We start from the raw sequence: 18029 nt of genomic DNA, 5'->3' as shown, positions 1-18029 counted from the left end.
GCCAGCTCCACACGGGTCAAGGAGGCCCGGTGTTTGAACCGCGGACCTTCCATGTGGTAGACGGACGCCCTGTCCACTGGGCCAAGTCCGCTTCCCTAGACTTAGTCTTTATTTTATTTAAAAAATTTTTAAAGTTAATAGATCACATAGAATGTTACATTAAAAAAACATAAGAGGTTCCCATATAACCCCCAACCCACCCCCCCACTCCCATCATTTTTGTAAATTGTATTTTTTTGAAGATACATAACATTACAAAAAAGTTTACATTATAAAAAAACATAAGAGGTTTCTCTATACCCCCCATCCCCCCACCCCCCTCCTCCCATACTAACAACCTTCCCCACTATTGTGGCACACTCCTCGCACTTGGTGAACACATTTTGGAGCACTGCTGCACCACGTGGATAATAGTTTACTCGGCAGTTCACAGTCTCCCCTGGTACATTCAGTGGGTTATGGCAGGATATATAATGTCCAGCATCTGACCCTGCAATATCATTTAGGACAACTCCAAAGTCCCAAAAAAATACAACAGCTTTTTAAAGTAAACTTCTAAAAACTGAAATGTAAAAACTCTGAAAAGTCACAAATCATAACTGTACAGCTTGATGAATTATTATAAAGTGATTATAACTTTGCAACTATCATTGAGGTCAAGATATAGAATACTACCAGCATTCAGGAAGCCTCCCTTTATGCCTCCCACAAACACTATCTCCTTCCTGCATCCCAAAGGTAATAACCGTCTGAGTTCTCTCTTCCCTACTGCCTTAGTCTGAAATAAAATCAATCTTATCTGCCTGGTGCAATGTTTTTTTGACAGTAACCACTATGCTGACTTCTGAGATCAGGGAATTGTTTCTGAACTTTACATACATAAAGGGAATCATACAATATTTACTCTTTTGTGTCTGGTTTCATTCATTCAACATTATATCTATAAGATTCATTCATGTTATTGTGTTTAGCAGTACTTAATTTTATTTTCATGATGTATATCCATTATATGAATGTATAGTGATTTATTTAGCCATTCTACTGCTGCTGGGCATTTGGATTGCTTCCATTTTAGGCTACTACAAAGTATACTGCTCATTTCCATTGGGAGGATATCTAGAAGAATTCCTGGGTCATAAAGTATGTAAAAGCTCAACTTCAGTTAGATAAAGCCAAACAGTTTTCCAAAGTGATTGTAACAATTTATACTCCCATATATGAGTTTCAGTTGCTCAATATCTTCACCAATACTTGATATTGATAGTTTAAAAATATTTAGCCATTCTAATGGGTATGTAATAGGATCTCATTATGGTTCTAATTTGCATTTCTCTGATTTCTAATGAGCTAAAGCATTTTAAAATATCTTTATTAGTTATTTGAATATCCTTTTTTGTCAAGTTCTCTGAGTCTCTAGTCCATTTTACTATTTGTAGGGGCTCTTTATATATTTAGCACACAAGCCCTCTATCAGTTATACATGTTATAAATATCTTCTCCCACTAGTTGCTTGCCTTTTCAGACTCTTAATAGTGGCTTCTGATACAAAGAAGTTCTTTTTTTTCTTTTTGAGAAGTTCTTAATTTTTAATGTAGTCCAATTTATCAGTCTTTTCCTACTTAAGAAATCTTTCCCTAACTCAAGGGCATGAAGATTATTATCTCCTATAAGCTTTATTGTTTTACTTTTCACACTTCTATCTGCAATCCATCTGAAACTGACTTTTTAATGATATAAGACAGGAATTGAGTTTCAATTTTTCCCCTACATGACTATAAAATTGATCAGCACCATTTATTGAAAAGATTCTTTTCTCATTTCTGGGTATGGAGTGGCATCTTTCACTTTGGAAACTTTTGTTCTAGAACATTTTCTTCAATTATTTCATTGATGAATTCCTTACCTCTGTTTATTCTGTTCTCTATTTCTAGAACCTCTATTATTTAAAAATTGGAAAACTGGACTTCTAGGACTGACTCTCTTAAATTTCTTATATTTTTTCTTCCTATAGGAAGGAAACTCCAACTGAGTTTTTTTTCCATTTTGCCACCATCAATTTTTATAATATCCATGCGCTTTTTCTGTTCTCTGAATTTATTTGTATACTATCAAGTTATTCCATGGTTTTAATGTCTTTTTTTCTTTTTAAGATTTATTTATTTATTTATTTCTCTCCCCTTCTCCCCCCCGCCCCAGTTGTCTGTACTCTGTGTCTATTTGCTGCGTGTTCTTTGTCCACTTCTGTTGTCAGCGACATGGGAATCTGTGTTTCTTTTTGTTGCATCATCTTGTTGTGTCAGCTCTACATGTGTGTGGTGCCATTCCTGGGCAGGCTAAACTTTCTTTTGTGCTGGGCCGCTCTCCTCACAGGGTGCACTCCTTGAGCGTGGGGCTCCCCTGCGTGGGGACACCGCTCATGGCACGGCACTCCTTGCGCGCATCAGTACTGCACATGGGCCAGCTCCCCATGGGTCAAGGAGGCCCCCGGGTTTGAACCACGGACCTCCCATTTGGTAGACGGACGCCCTAACCACTGGGCCAAGTCCGCTTCCCTCTAATGTCTTTTTTATTTCTATGATGATACGAATAATAATTTTTAAAAGTTTTTTTTCTCTGTGCATAGTTTCTATCTCCCCCAGATTGACTTATGCCTTTTGTTTGCTTGTTTGTTCTGGTCTGTATCTTTCACAATATTCATTACCATTGACTGCTCACTTTTTGAAACTATTCTACACTGACTTTGATGATAATTTGCTAATTTTTCTCATTCCACTTTGTGTAATTCCTTTATTGACTTCCTGTTTTATATATGTATATACATGAATATATTCAATCAACAAACATTTACAGATGACTTATTTTCCAGGTAGCATATTAGGTATTGTGGACACAGAAATTAGTAAGACATGGTTCCTGGTCTGATTCCTAGTTATTTTACTTTTCTCTTGGTATCCAGTCTCTCTCTATGGATAAGCAAGAACCGAAACCCTGGCCAGGATGCTGTATCCCAGAGAATCTGCGGGTGTGGAGTCACCAGAACAAATCACCAACAGGGCATGGAGCAGTGCTGGAGGAAGAGCTAAAAAGATAGTCCAAACGGAATCACCAATCTAAAGAGGATCAGGAAAAGGCTAGTTATAAAGACATACAGGAACTACAATGAGAAAAGTTTTCATGGAGATGAAGAGCAGAGCAAGGCCTGGATCCATTCCTGAGATGAAAAGCAGACAGCAAACAGTTTAGAAATCTCATTCCTGCTGCCTAAGTTAGTTTTTTTTCTGTTGTTGTTGTTTGTTTTTGTTTTTAGGAGTTTACCAGGGATTGAACCCAAGACCTTGTACATGGAAGCAGGCGCTCAACCACTGAGCTACATTCACTTCCCAATGAGAGTGTGGCAGTTTGAGATTATTTTTGAATCCCAAAAAGAGAGATTATGTTTGTAAACTAATCTATTCCTCTGGGTATGATACCCTTTGAATGCATTAGACTCCACTGTCATGTGTTGATTAAATTACCTGCCAAGATTAGGGGTTTGATTTGACCATGTCAGTAGGTTGTGACTCAGCTTGAGTCCCTGTCCCCTGGTGGGCTGATATAAATGGATACTCATGCAAGAAGACATGTGGAAGAGGAAAGATCTCTGTCATGTTTGATCCTGGGGCCCCGGAGAGAGCTGAGCCATTTGCCTGATAGTTTGCATCTGAGCAGCTGAGAAAGCCTGGAAAGAAACAAGCCCTATGCCAGACTGATATAGGAAGCCCTGAGAGATGAGCCCTATGCCATCCTACAGCTGGGATTGGAAGAAGCTGAGCTCACAGAGCCTTACGAGGAAAAAGGAAAGAGAGACCAGGCAGATATTGACTACATTTTGCTTCAACAGATGGCAGCTGACTTTGGTGAGAAAGCAGCCTTGAGTTGGACTCTTTAGGGCCTTGTAACTGTAAGCTTTTACCCCAAATAAATACCTTTGATAAAAGCCAACAGATTTCTGGTACTTTGCATCAGCACCCCTTTGGCTGACTAATACAGTTGGCTTTTTTGTTTGTTTTCGTTTTGTTTTAGGAAGAACCAGAGATCAAACCCACGACCTCATACATTGTAAGCAGGTGCTCAACCATCTGAGCTACATCCACTCCCCTCTAAGTCTGTTTTGATGAGGAGTGGAGTTAGGAAGAAAGGAGAAGAAAGATTTACAAGTGTCTAAAGATTCAGCAGGGAACAGAAACATGCCTTCAAATATTATCGCTTTATGCTACTGACTCCAAACTTCTGACTTTCTTCCTCAGTTCCAGGTCTATATATCCACTGTCAATCAGAAATCGTTACCTAAATGTCCTGCAAACACCTCAAATTTAAATTAAATTCTTCTTCCTCCCCATTCAATCCTCATGTGTGTTCCCTAAGTGAATGGCAACATTATCATTAAATCCATCAATGTCATCCTAGCTAGACATTTTGGAATTCAGTTTTCTCACATCTTCCTCTTCGTCACTTCTCACTCTTCCAACACATATCTGGATATTAAGCCAAGTCTATTTTACCTCTACAATTTTCAATTTTCCCCTCACTTTCAGTACCATTGCCTAAAACAGCACTGGATATCAAAAAAACAGATTATGAAGGGCCTATGAAATGCTAACGAATTTGTGGTAGAAAGCTAATATAAATGTGAGATAAATATAGGTACAGTAGTAGTAATTCTTGGAGAAGGTTTACAATCACTTCTCAAGTTCAATATGGAAATTTCAGTCTAATTTCAGGCAAATAATAAGATACTGGGATGGGAGGAATAATAAAGAATGAAGCTTTCTTCAGCACAGTGGTGGTGTAAAGAGGGAACAGGGTTGTTTCGTTGACAGTGGTGGTGAAAAAGGTACAATGCAGGCTTTGAACTGAGGTGGTCAGATCAAGAAAAGACAAGAGATTCTCAGAAAGGGCTAGTGGGAATGATGTAGGATAGCAAGCCATGGCCCAGTTGCTGGGGGTAGAAAACTGTAATTCTTTCTTGTGGTATAGATCTGGAGAATGGGACAAAACCCAAGTCCTCAAGAGGTCTAAATTTAAGGAGGCCAGAGAAGTATGACAGCCTCTTCATGTGGGCTAAGAAGAGATAAGAGGAGCTGTTCTTTGATAGCATCACTCAAATAGAGAATGCTGTCATCATGTAAACACTTCAAATTTAGGTATAAAGCAATAGATTATTATTTCTGATATTTAGCAAGAGCTCTAGAAAGTCTGTCTGTCTGATTATCCTTGTTTCTGAGGAGTGATGAGGTTGTCTGTCGGATCTGATTGACTCTGTTGACAACTGGGAAAAAAAGACCATATGGCCCATGAGTTACTATATTTCACAGGACACACAACTTTATTGCCTTTTTCACAGTAATATCAAATTATTTTCCTAAATCAGAGAGGTAGTAAAAGTTATCCTCCTTAAAAAAAGTTATCTTCCAAAAATAGAGAAGTAGTATAGAATTCTGAAGTCAGATGAACCTGGGTCATAAATAATTTACTTACATGTAAAATGGGAATGATTATAACACCTACCTCACAGGGTAGTTTTGAAAACTAAATGAATTAGCACATATATAGTCACTTGCAAGATGCTTGACACTTAGTAGGTCTTAATAAACAAAACGAAAAATTGGCTCATTTAACTCCTCTTCTCCAAATCCTTCAATGGTTCTCTAAGATTAAGTTTTTACAGCCTGGCTTCATTATAAAAGCAAGCATTTATCTAGATTTGTTTTTCTTTTATACTAGATTACAAACTACTTGAAAGCTGGAACCATGTCTTTTTTAATGCCTCAACAACCAGCACATTTCCTTGAACAGACTAGGCAAAGTTCCTTGCGTATAGTAGATAATAAATACTTGTAACTGAATGAATGAACATAATCTATTTCTCCATCCATGCATCCCATAATGTAACTCGTAAGTAAAATGCTAACAAATACTCCTGAAGACAACCCTGAAGCCATGGAGGATCCTGAAATCTCAAGGGAATTCTCATATCTTTCTCATTTCATTGAATGACATAAGCTATTTTGTTCTTTCTCTTGCTCTTGAATATTTTAGACTCCTAGGGACAGGGATTGTATGGACAAATAAAATCCATAAACTAGATTAATATATAATTCTAACACTCTCTGTCCTTTTCATCAAAATCTTTATGAGGTAGACAATTGGATTGCTTTATGAAACCAAGAGTTCAATACATAGTTGTTTAGATAGAACGAATGATTAAAGTTAAGTGATTATAATTTCAAACATATCCTAACTTCTACACATGCAATATAACAACAAAGCAGATTTTTAGCAACAAAAATGTTCAACAATTACCGTGCACTTGGTTTATTTCTGAGTTGGAGGACAGAATCTCATCTGCCAGTTTCTGTGCAGTAGGGAGAACTTCGGTGTGGTGTGCCGTGATTAAATATTGAATAAACTTTTGTAGCTGGTCCCTATTCATCTGGAAAAGGGTTTCTGAGATGGGAAGACGCAATTTTACTTGGTCTGGTTTACGGATCCTGTAGAGTGAGAGTGCTACCACATGAGCACAGTAGAATATGTCCTTGTTCCCACAGCCACATGTCACTGAAGTGATTTTGCATCGATCAAAACTGATTGCAACTTTGTAAGTCATTGATGGTTCAGAAGCGGTGGCTGGCTCAGTTACGGTGCCACTCAGATGGAAGCCTAAGGAAACAAAGAAGAAACAGTTTAGAGATTCAATAAATTTTTGTAGCTGGTCCCTCTTCATCTGAAAAAGGGTTTCTTTGATAGGAAGATGCAATTTGACTTGGTCTGGTTTATGGATCCTGTAGGACTTAATGTCCTTTCTGGAGTCCATGAATTTCTAGAATTTATACATAAAATTTGTTTGTACATATGTGCATTTTTCTTGGGGTAGAGGGGAGAGCCATGGCTTTTATCATAGTCTCAAAACTTTTTATGACCCCAAATAAGAACCTCTGTAACAGATTTTGAGCTCTAGGAGGTATCTAAAGACCAGTACACAAATAATATCAGTACAAGTAAGGTAGATGCTATAAGTGGAAGAGAAACCAATAGAATGATGAGGAAAGGCAGGTAGAACAACGAAGATCAAGGACAGCATTTCTTCCTCAAATCACACATTTCCAAAATGGAGACCATATGGAATACTTAAAAGGCAAGAAACCTCACATGGTATGACATGTAAGGCAGTGCTTGGAGCAGTGAGACTATGTAGTGTTACACTTTTCTACTCACTAGGTACACAGCACCAATAATTTTGAAATGTAGAGAGAATATATTTTTAAGATACAGCTAAATTGAAAAAAAAGTCAAATGGATAGTAACTTAATTCTACAATCTTATTTATTCTTTAATTTAAATATGATTCTTAACTCTTGACAATGTGTATGCACTAATCATTCAACAAAAGTTAAAGACTTTATTTTTTTTAAAGATTTATTTATTTATTTATTTCTCATTCCCCCACCCCGGTTGTCTGTTCTCTGTGTCTATTTGCTGCGTCTTCTTTTGTCCGTTTCTGTTGTTGTCAGCGGCACAGGAATCTGTTTCTTTTGCTGCATCATCTTGTGTCATTTCTCCGTGTGGGTGGTGCCATTCTTAGGCTGTACTTTCTTTCGTGCTGGGCAGCTCTCCTTATGGGGTGCACTCCTTGCACGTGGGGCTCCCCTACGCGGGGGATACTCCTGCGTGGCAGGGCACTCCTTGCGCTCATCAGCACTGCACGTTGGCCAGCTCCACACGGGTAAAGGAGGCCCCGGGTTTGAACCACGGATCTCCCATGTGGTAGACCGACGCCCTAATCACTGGGCCAAGTCCGCCACCAAAAGTTGAAGACTTTAAGTATCAGACACTACTAAACCTACAGATGCTAACAAAAACAAGGAGGTGCTTAACAAATATTAGATGCTTTCCTTAGTCCTTGTTTTGTCTGCATCTAACAAAACGTTTAGAGCAAATAAAAAGTTATATTCTAATATGATTAAATTATATAAAGATTGTCTTTACTTTGGAGATAAGGAAGAAAACTGTAGGCTTGAGAAGCAGTTCCTCTCCAGATCTATACCCACCAGATAAGGCTAGCTGAGTAACAGAAAAGAAAATATGCTAGGAATTAGGCAGCCAGGATATTATTTACTGCATAGACTAGGGCCACTCACTTTCATCTCTGTGTCCTCAGCTTCTTCCCTTAGTAAAATGAGACTAATAATACTTCACTGCGTATCTCACAAAAGTGCTGTGTAAACTGTAAAATATCCTATAGATTTATTTTTAACAATCAATTTTATTGATACATATTAGTAAAGCATAAATCCATCCAAAGTGTACAATCAATGGTATTCAGTGTAATCACATAATTGTGCATTCATCACTTCATTCTTAGAGCACTTTCATTATTACAATAATAGTAATAAACAAAAAAACAAACATAACTCATCACCTCTCAACCTCTCTATGCTTCCCCTGTACTTATATTTTGTAAAAAGTCTTGCATTAATATATGCCATATCACCCCATATTTGTCTTTCACAGTCCCATGTTAGTTTTTAGCTTTCCTTCTAGTAATATACATGACCTTAGACTTTCCCTTTTAGCCACTGTCATACTCATATAATAGCTCTGCTAATTAGAAATACCATGATATACTTTCACTATTTCTATTCGTTTCCAAAGATTTACGAACAACCCATTTACCAATTCTGTACAGATTAATCCTCAGCTTTCCATTCTCTACCCTCCTATTTTCTGGTGACCCATATTCTAATTAGCAACTCCATGAGTTTACACAATATATTTAGGTCATAATAGCACCATCACACAGTTTTATTTCTTTTGTGTCTGGCTTGCTTCACTCAACATGTCCTCCAGGTTCATCCACGTTGTCATATGCTTCACAACTTCATTATATTCCATCGTGTGTATACACCACAGTTTGTTTATCCATTCATCAGTTTATGGACACCTGGGTTGTTTTCAACTTTTGGCAATCATGAATAATGCCGCTATGAACATCGGTGTGCAAATGTCTGTTTGTATCTCTACTCTCAGTTCTTTTGGGTAGAGTCTATATTCAGCTTCCTTGGGAACTGCCAAACAGTCCTGCAGAGTGGCTGTACCATTCTACACTCCCACCAAGTGTGAATAAGCGTTCCTATCAACTGACCTCCTCTCCAACATTTACAGTTTTCCTACATTTTAACAGCAGCCAGTCTAATAGGTATGAAATGATATATTTACATTTCCCTAATTGCTAGTGATGTTGAACATTTTTTCATGCGTTTTTTCTCCATTTGTATTTCTTCTTTGGACAGTTGTCTTTTCAAGATTTTTGCCCATTTTTTAATTGGGTAATTTGTCTTTTTATTGTTGAGTTGTATGATCTCTTTGTATATCATGGATATTAAACCCTTATCGGATATGTGACTGCCAAATATTTTCTACCATTGAGTCTGCTGTCTTTTCATCCTTTTGACAAAGTTCTTTGATGTGCAAAAGTGTCTAATTTTGAGGAGGTACTATCTGTTTAATTTCGTTGTTGTTGCTTGTGCTGTGGGTGTAAAGCTTAAGAAACTACCCCTACGAGATTTTGGAGATGTTTTCCTATATTTTCTTCTAGGAGTTTTATGGTTCAAAATTTATATTAAGGTCCTTGATCCATTTTGAGTCAATATTTGTAAAACATGTGAGGCAGGGGTCCCCTTTCTTTCTTTTGGCTATGGATATCCAGTTCTCCCAACACCATTTGTTGAATAGACTGTTCTGGCCCAGCTGGGAGGGCTTGACCACCTTGTCAAAAATCACTTGACTGTAGATGTGAGGGTCCATTTCTGAATTCTTGATTTGGTTCCATTGGTCATTGTGTCTATCTTTATGCCAGTACCATGCTGTACTGTAGCTAAGTAATATGCTTTAAAGTTCAGATACATAGATGTAAAAAACTTCGTTTTTCTTCTTAAATCTCTTTTTGGCTATTCAGGGTCCGTTATCCTTCAAATAGATTTGATATTTGGTTTTCCATTTCTACAAAAAAGGCTGTTTGGATTTTTATTGGGGTTGTATTGAATCTGTAAATCAGTTTGGGTAGAATTGACATCTTAATGATATTTAGTCTTCCAATCCATGAACATGAAATGTCCTATTTATTTGTCTTCTTTGGTTTCTTTTATCAGTGCTTAAGTTTATTCTCAAATACTTGATAGTTTTAGTTGCTATTATAAATAGATGTTTTTTTTTTCTGATTTCCTCATCAGGTTGCACATCAGTAGTGTACAAAAACACTATTGATATTAATATTTGCATATTAATCTTGTATCCTGCCACTTTGTTGAACTTGTCTAATAGTGGATTTTCAGGAGATTCTAGATATAGGATCATCAGTGAATAGTGAAAGTTTTAATTCTTCCTTTCCTTTTATTTCTTCATCTAGCCTAAATGCTTTAGCTAGAACCTCTAGCACAATATTGAATAACATTAGTGACAGTGGACATCCTTGTCTTGTTCTTGATCTTAGCAGGAAGTTTTCAGTCTTTCACCATTGAGTACAATGCTAGTTGTAGATTTTTCATATATGCACTTTACCATGTTGAGAAAGCTTCCTTCTTTTCCTATATTTTGGAATGCTTTTATTAAGAAAGGGTGCTACATTTTGTTGAATGACTTTTCTGCATCAATCGAGAGGATCATATGCTTTTTCTAGTTAAATTTATCAATGTGGTTTATTGATAAATAAAAAAATCAATTGATTTTCCAGTTTTGAACCACCCTTGTATAACTGGGATAAAACCCACTTGATTGCAGTGCACAATTCTTTTAAGGTGCTTTTGGATTCTGTTTGCAAGTATTTTGTTGAGGATTTTTACATCTATATTTGGGGTATTGGTATTTCTTTTTTTGTAGTATCTTTATCTGGTTTGGTATTATGGTTATGATGGCTTCATAGAATGAGTTTGGTTACATTCTTTCCTATTTAAGTCTTTGAAAGAGCTTGAGCAAGACTGGTATTAGATCATCTTTGAATGATTGGTAGAATCCACCTATGAAGCCCTCTGCTCCTGGGCTTTTCATCTTTGGGAGATTTCTGATGAGTGTTTCAATCTTTTTACTTGTGATTGGTTTGCTGAGTTCTTCTCTTTCTCCCAGGGTGAGTGTAGGTGGTTCGTGTGTTTCTAGGAATTTGCCCCTCTTCTCTACATTGTCTAGTTTTTTGGCATACAATTATTCATAGTATCCACTTATGATCTCTCTTATTTCTGCAGGGTTAGTGGTAATGTCCCCCCTCTCATTTCTGAATTTACTTATTTGCATCTTCTCTCTTTTCTTCCTTTGTCAGTCTAGCTAAGAGTTTGTCAATTTTGTTGATCTTCTCAAAGAAATGACTTTTGGTTTTGTTGATTCTATTGTTTTTGTTTTTTAAAAAAATTTCATTTATTTCTGCTCTGATCTTTACTGTTTCTTTCCTTCTGCTTGGTTTGGAATTAGTTTGCAGTGCTTTTTCTAGTTCCTCTACACGTGCAGTTAGGTCTTTGATTTTAGCTCTTCTTTTTTTAAAAGATCTATGTATGTATGTATGTATATATGCATGCATGTATGTATGTATGTATATATCTATCTATCTATCTACCTACCTACCTATCTATCCCCCCTTGCTGCTTGCTGCTTGTTCCTTTCTTTGCTGTCTCTTCTCTGTGTCCATTCTCTGTGCATTTTTTTCTGTGTCTGGTTTTCTCCCTTTGTTGCATCATCTTGCTGCGCCAGCTCTCCCGGCACATGGGCTGTCAGCTCTCTGTGGCGCCCAGGCCAGCTTGCCTTCACAAGGAGGCCCTGGGATGCGAACCCAGGGCTTCCCATATGGTAGACAGGAGCCCAACTGATAGAGCCACAGCTGCTTCCCTCTTTCTTCTTTTTTTATGTAAGCTTTGGGAGCTATAAATTTCCCTCTCAGCACAGCCTTTGCAGTGTCCCATAGGTTTTGCTATGTTGTATTCTCATTTTCAGTCATCTCAAGATATTTACTGAATTCTCCCGCAATTTCTTATTTGACCCACTGTTTAAGAGTGTGTTGTTTAATCTCTATATATTTATGAATTTTCTTTTTTTTTTTGGTCTATTATTGATTTCCAGCTTCATTCCAGTATGATCAGAGAAAGTGTTTTGGATAATTTCAATCTTTTTAACTTTATTGAGAATTGTGATGTGACCTAACATATGGTCTTCCTTGGAGAAGCATCCATGAGCACTTGAAAAGAATGCATATCCTGCTGTTTTGGGGTGCAATACTCTATAAATGTCTGTTAGTTCTGGTTGATTTATCATATTATTCACGTTTTCTATTTTTTATTTACCCTCTGTCCAAATGTTCTCTCCAATACTGAGTGGTGTATTTTTTTTAAGTTTCTAGATTTATTTTTTCTTCCCCTCCCCTCCCCCACCCCACCCTGCTGTTTTGCTGTCTGTGTCCATTCACTGTGTGATCGTCTGTATCTATTTCTCTTTTTGTCTTCTCATCTTTCTCCTACAGGATTCACCGGGATTCAATCCTGGGGACCTCTAATGAGAGGTTCCCTGTCAATTGCACCACCTCAGTTCCTGGTCTCTGCTGTGCTTCACCCTGATACTCCCCTTTGTCTCTCTTTTGTTGTGTCATCATCTTGCTGTGTGACTCACTTGCATGGGCATTGGCTCACTGCGGGCACTTGGCTTGCTGTGTGGACACTCAGCTTGCCACACAGGCACTGGCTCACATGCTGGCACACAGGCACTCGGCTCACCACACAGGTGCTCGGCTTACCATGTGGGCACTCATGTGGCACTCAGCTCACTGTGTGGGCACTCGGTTTGCCATGCAGGCACTCATGTGAGTACTCAGCCCACTGCGTGGGCACTTGGCTCACCGCGCAGGCACTTAGCTTGCCATGTGAGCACTGGCTCGCTGTGCAGGCAATCTTTCTCTTCTTCTTTTTCACCAGGAGGCCCTAGGGATTGAACCTGGGTCCTCCCATATGGTAAGGTGGTCTGGAGGCCTTATCACTTGAGCCACATCTACTTCCTGACAGTGGTGTACGGAAGTCTCCCTTCAGTTTGGCCAGTGTGTGTCTCATGTATCTTGAGGCAATCAGGTTAGGTGCTTAAAATATTTAGTATAGTTTATTAATATAATATATAGTTTAGTATAGTTATTTCTTCTTGAATTGCCCTTTTTATTAATATATAATCCCTTATAACAGTTTTGCTTTTAAAATCTATTTTGTCTGATGTTAGTTTTGCTACTCCAGCTCTTTTTTAGTTACTATTTGCATGGAATATCTTTTTTCAACCTTTCATTTTTAACCTGTGTTAAAATGTGTCCTTACATCTGAGGTGAGTCTGTTGTAGGCAACATATAGATGGTTCATATTTTCTTATCCATTCTATCAGTCTATGTCATTTAATTGGGAGTTCAAGTCATTAGCATTCAATGCTTTCACTGTAAAGGTATTATTTACTTCAACTACTCTGTCCTTCAGGTCTCTGTTGTCATATTGTTCTATTGTCTGTCTTCTTCCCTTTAGTTTACCCTTCTTAATACTATTCATTTCTACACTCCTCTCCAAATCTCTCACCCTTGTTTTTTTCCTTTGAGGCTGCAGCACTCCTTTTAGTATATCTTGTAATTCTGGTCTTTTGGTAACATATTCTATCAGTTTTTGTTTGTCAGTGAAGACTTTAAAATCACCCTCCTCTCTGAAGGACAGTTTTGTTGAATACAGAATTTTTGGCTGGCAGTTTTTCTCTTTCAGTACCTTAAATATATCATACTACTTTCTTCTCACCTCCATGGTTTCTTTTTTTCTTTAAGATTTATTTACTTATTTTTCCCTACCCCCCCCCTTATTGTCTGCTTTCTGTGTCCATTCACTGTGTATTCTTCTGTGTCTGCTTGTCTTCTCTTTAGATGGTACCAAGAACCAATCCTAGGACCTTCCAGGGTGGGAGAGAGGCACTCAATCTCTTGTGCCACCTCAGCTCCCTGGTCTGCTGCATCTCTTAATGATGCTCCTCTGTGTCTCTTTTGGTTGTGTCATCTTGCTGCCCAAACTCTCCACTTCGGCCAGCTTGTCACATGGGCCAGCACTCCTGTGCAGTCCAGCACTCTGCTCAGGCCAGCTCACTGCTTGGGCCAGCTTGCCATGAAGGCCAGCTTGCCTTAACCAGGAGGTCCCAGGAATTGAACCTTGGATCTCCCATATTTTAGACAGGAGCCCAATTGCTTGAGCCACATCCACTTCCCTCCATGGTTTCTGATGAAAGGTTGGCACTTAGTCTTACTGAGGTTCCCTTGTATGTGATACTTTGCTATTCTCTTGCTGTTTTCAGAATCCTCTCTTTACCTCTGATATTTGTCATTCTGAATAGTAGCCATCTTGGGGCAGGTCTATTTGGATTTATTCTCTTTGTGTTGTGTTATCCTTCTTTGATATTTAAATTTATGTCTTTCCTAAGGGTTTGAAGTTTTCAGTCATTATTTCCTCAAATATTCTTTCTGCCCATTTTCTATTCTCTTCTCCTTCTGCGACACCAATAATGTGAATGCACGTTTCTCATTGTCATTCAATTCCCTGAGACTCTGTTCCATTTTTTCCATTCTCTTCTCTTTCTGTTCTCCAGTCTTTTCAAGTTCAGATGTTCTGTCTTTGAAATTACTAATTACGTCTTTCAGCCACTAAATTTGCTCTTATGTGCCTCTAATGTATTTTTTTAAAGATTTATTTTTATTTATTATTCCCCCCCCCCCATTGTTTGTGCTCACTGCTTACTCTCTGTGTCTGTTTGTTGTGTGTTTGTCTTCTTTTTTTTAGGAGGTCCAGGAACCAAATCTGGAATCTCCCATGTGTGATGGAGACACCCAATGACTTGAGCCACCTCTGCTCCCTCTAATATATATTTAATCTATCTATCCTGTCCTTCAGTCCCATAACATGTTACTTTTCTTTGCAGGTTTTCAGATTGTTCTTTATGCTCACCAGTATCTTCTTTTTTTTTTAAGATTTCTTTATTTCTCTCCCCTTCCCCCCCACCCCCGACCCAGTTGTTTGTTCTCTGTGTCTATTTGCTGCGTCGCCTTCTTTATCCACTTCTGTTGTTGTCAGCGGCACGGGAATCTGTGTTTCTTTTTGCGTCATCTTGTTGATGTCAGCTCTCCGTGTGTGAGGCGCCATTCCTGGGCAGGCTGCACTTTCTTTCATGCTGCGCAGCTCTCCTTATGGAGTGCACTCCTTGCACGTGGTGCTCCCCTATATGGGGGACACCTCTGCGTGGCATGGCATTCCTTGCGCGCATCAGCACTGCGCTTGGGCCAGCTCCACATAGGTCAAGGGGGCCCGGGGTTTGAACCGTGGACCTCTCATGTGGTAGATGGACGCCCCAACCACTGGACTCCCACCAGTATCTTCTTAATATCCTTTATTTCTTTAGTCATATTTTCTTTAAATTCTTTGGTTGAGGAGAGTTGTGATTTAGGAGATAATGTAATCACTGATTATCTTAAATCCTGTATCTCTTCATATTTGGTTTGTTCCTTTGGCTGGGCCATTTCTTCCTGTTTCCTAGTATGGCTTATAATTTAATTTTTTGCTCATGTCTAGGCTTCTGAATATGTTGGTGAATTTACTCTGATGGCCAATTTCTTTCTCTTATTGTTTTTTTTTTTTCTTTTCCACAGCTCTTCTTTGATATTTGGTTCAATTTATTCTAAGTCTTTAAAATTACCCCATTTAAGTTTTCAAAACAGGGCCAGGGACTCACTAATTGGGCACATATTTTTTCCCAGGCTTTAGAACACAGAGAGAACTAAAAACATATTTTGTCCAGACAATCTGCAGAGCCACCAGCAGGTGGCACTCATCAGTATACCTTTCCACAGTGGAGTTTCAGTCTCTGCTTTCCTGTCTTCCTGTGTTTAATCTCCAGAGTGAAGATTCAAAGCAGGCCCTGTTGGCCAAATTTATGGGAAAAAAGCCCCCCAACTCCCCCTCCCTTTTCCCTTGAAATAGCTGACAGGGAGGAAGACGTCTGTTCCCCTCTCAGTCAGCTGTAGTGAGTCAGGGGTTTTTACCCCAGATTAATATCTTGGGGTTGGGGTAGGAGCCCTTCCCATCACTGTGGGGGCTTGGTAATTCATGTTTGTTGTTTCAGGTTCTTTGACTCTCTGTCCCTCACCATCCTGGGAATTGTGTAGCACTATCCTGGTCTTCTGACCCCCAAAATAGGTCCCTTGGACAGCTTTTGGCTCTTCATTGTTTTTGTGAGAGCACTGAGCCCTGCCTGTTATTCCGATGCCATCTTCCCACAATCGTATTCAGATTTATTAGTAAAGTAGTTTGTAGGTTTTCACGTCAAGAGAATCAGAGAGAATTTTCCCAATGGTTAGGATTTACTATGATTGAAAACCAGGTGCTAAGAAAGTACATTTTGAATTTTCTTAAGGCCATACAGGAGCATTTAATACATTCTTAAGAAATTACTTAAGTCCTGATGAAAAGAGACCTCACAGAAAGGCTACTTTAAAGTTTAAAATAAGAGCGTGATGCCAATGCAGAAAAGCTTGAATTCCAGGCTCCTGAGTCTAAAAGATGAGTAGAAACATTTCTGCTTTATCAGTTCAGTGCTTTGGAACTTGGCCTGCAGCACAGCCTCTAAGCCTAATGTTTTCATTCCCTTCCTACATGAAAATGAACAAGAATATTGATCAGATTTGAGACAGAAACACTCATCAATGGGCAGATTATTAGGATATAAGCCACACAAGGGAAGGACTTTTTCTGTGTATTACTCCTTACTCTATATTAAAAAAAAAAAAATTCTGGCTACAGTATGGAATAAAGATTGAACTTCAGCTGCTACACTTTTAAGATGAGGTGCTGGCAAAGATGACCTTAAGATGTATTCTAGTGCAGATATATTATGATTCTATAGTAACTATCACTGTATCTCTCACAAGGTTAGACAGAGTTTTGTATACTATAGAAATTTAATAAATGTTGGCTGATGTTAAACAGCAAAGCTCTTTCACTTGGGCCAATTATCTTAGCTCGGAAATGCTTTCATTTAGTGTCCTGTTCATCAGAATGAATGAATGCCGAACAGAACTCTCTCTAAATTCTTTAGTGTGACTGAGAGTTAATCATCAATATATTATTTTTTTCTTCCCTGGAACCAACATACTTTTGGGATTTAAAAGTGTATAATAAGGGAAGCAGATGTGGCTCAACTGTTAGAGCACCCGCCTACCATATGGGAGGTCCAGGGTTCAAACCCAGGGCTTCCAGACCCGTGTGGTGAGCTGGCCCACACGCAGAGGTGATGCATGCAAGGAGTGCCGTGCCATGCAGGAGTGTCCCCCGCATAGGGGAGCCCCACACGCAAGGAGTGCACCCCTGCAAGGAGTGCCGCCCTGCGCAAAAAAAGTGCAACCTGCAGGAGTGGCACCACACACAGACACGGAGCGCTGACACAGAAAGATGACGCAACAAAAAGAGACACAGATTTCTGGTGCCGCTGACAAGAATACAAGTGACCACAGAAGAACATACAGTGAATGGACACAGAGAGCAGACAGTGGGGGGGAAGGGGAGAGAAATAAATTTAAAAAATAAAAAAAAGTGTATAATAATAGCTAACCTTTTATTAGTGTCTCTTATGTGTTAGGCTGTTCTCAGTGCTTTACATACATGAACTCATTTAATTTTCACAACAATCCTATGATTTTGATAGTAGATTTGATGATGAATTTTAGGTGTCAATTTGGCTAGGGTACAGTTCCCAGTTATTCAATCAAACACAAATCTAGGTTCTCTGGAGGTATTTTATAGATGTGATTAAGATCTACAATCCGTTGACTTTAAGTAAAGGAGGTCATCCTCGATAATGAGGGTGGGCCTCATCCAAACAAGTTTCCCCAGACAAGAAATTTTGCCTCAAGTCTACAGCATCAGCTCCTGCCTGAGGGTTTCCAGTCTGCCCTGCAGATTTCAGAT

At 38.8% G+C, this 18029-nt stretch overlaps 1 protein-coding gene across 2 annotated transcripts in view; it reads right to left on the bottom strand.

The window, feature by feature from the left end:
- ZSWIM5 (zinc finger SWIM-type containing 5) overlaps positions 1-18029 on the bottom strand; it is a 281381-nt gene that overhangs the window by 73341 nt on the left and 190011 nt on the right. For both annotated transcript variants that reach the window (XM_023589595.3, XM_071217489.1), the window contains one exon: positions 6343-6699. In XM_023589595.3, coding sequence (XP_023445363.2) covers positions 6343-6699 — 357 coding nt within the window. The remainder of the gene's footprint in view (positions 1-6342; positions 6700-18029) is intronic.

This window comes from Dasypus novemcinctus, chromosome 9, assembly GCF_030445035.2.
Source record: "Dasypus novemcinctus isolate mDasNov1 chromosome 9, mDasNov1.1.hap2, whole genome shotgun sequence".
In the NCBI taxonomy this organism is placed as follows: domain Eukaryota; kingdom Metazoa; phylum Chordata; class Mammalia; order Cingulata; family Dasypodidae; genus Dasypus; species Dasypus novemcinctus.
This window is presented reverse-complemented; position numbering and strand designations above follow the sequence as displayed.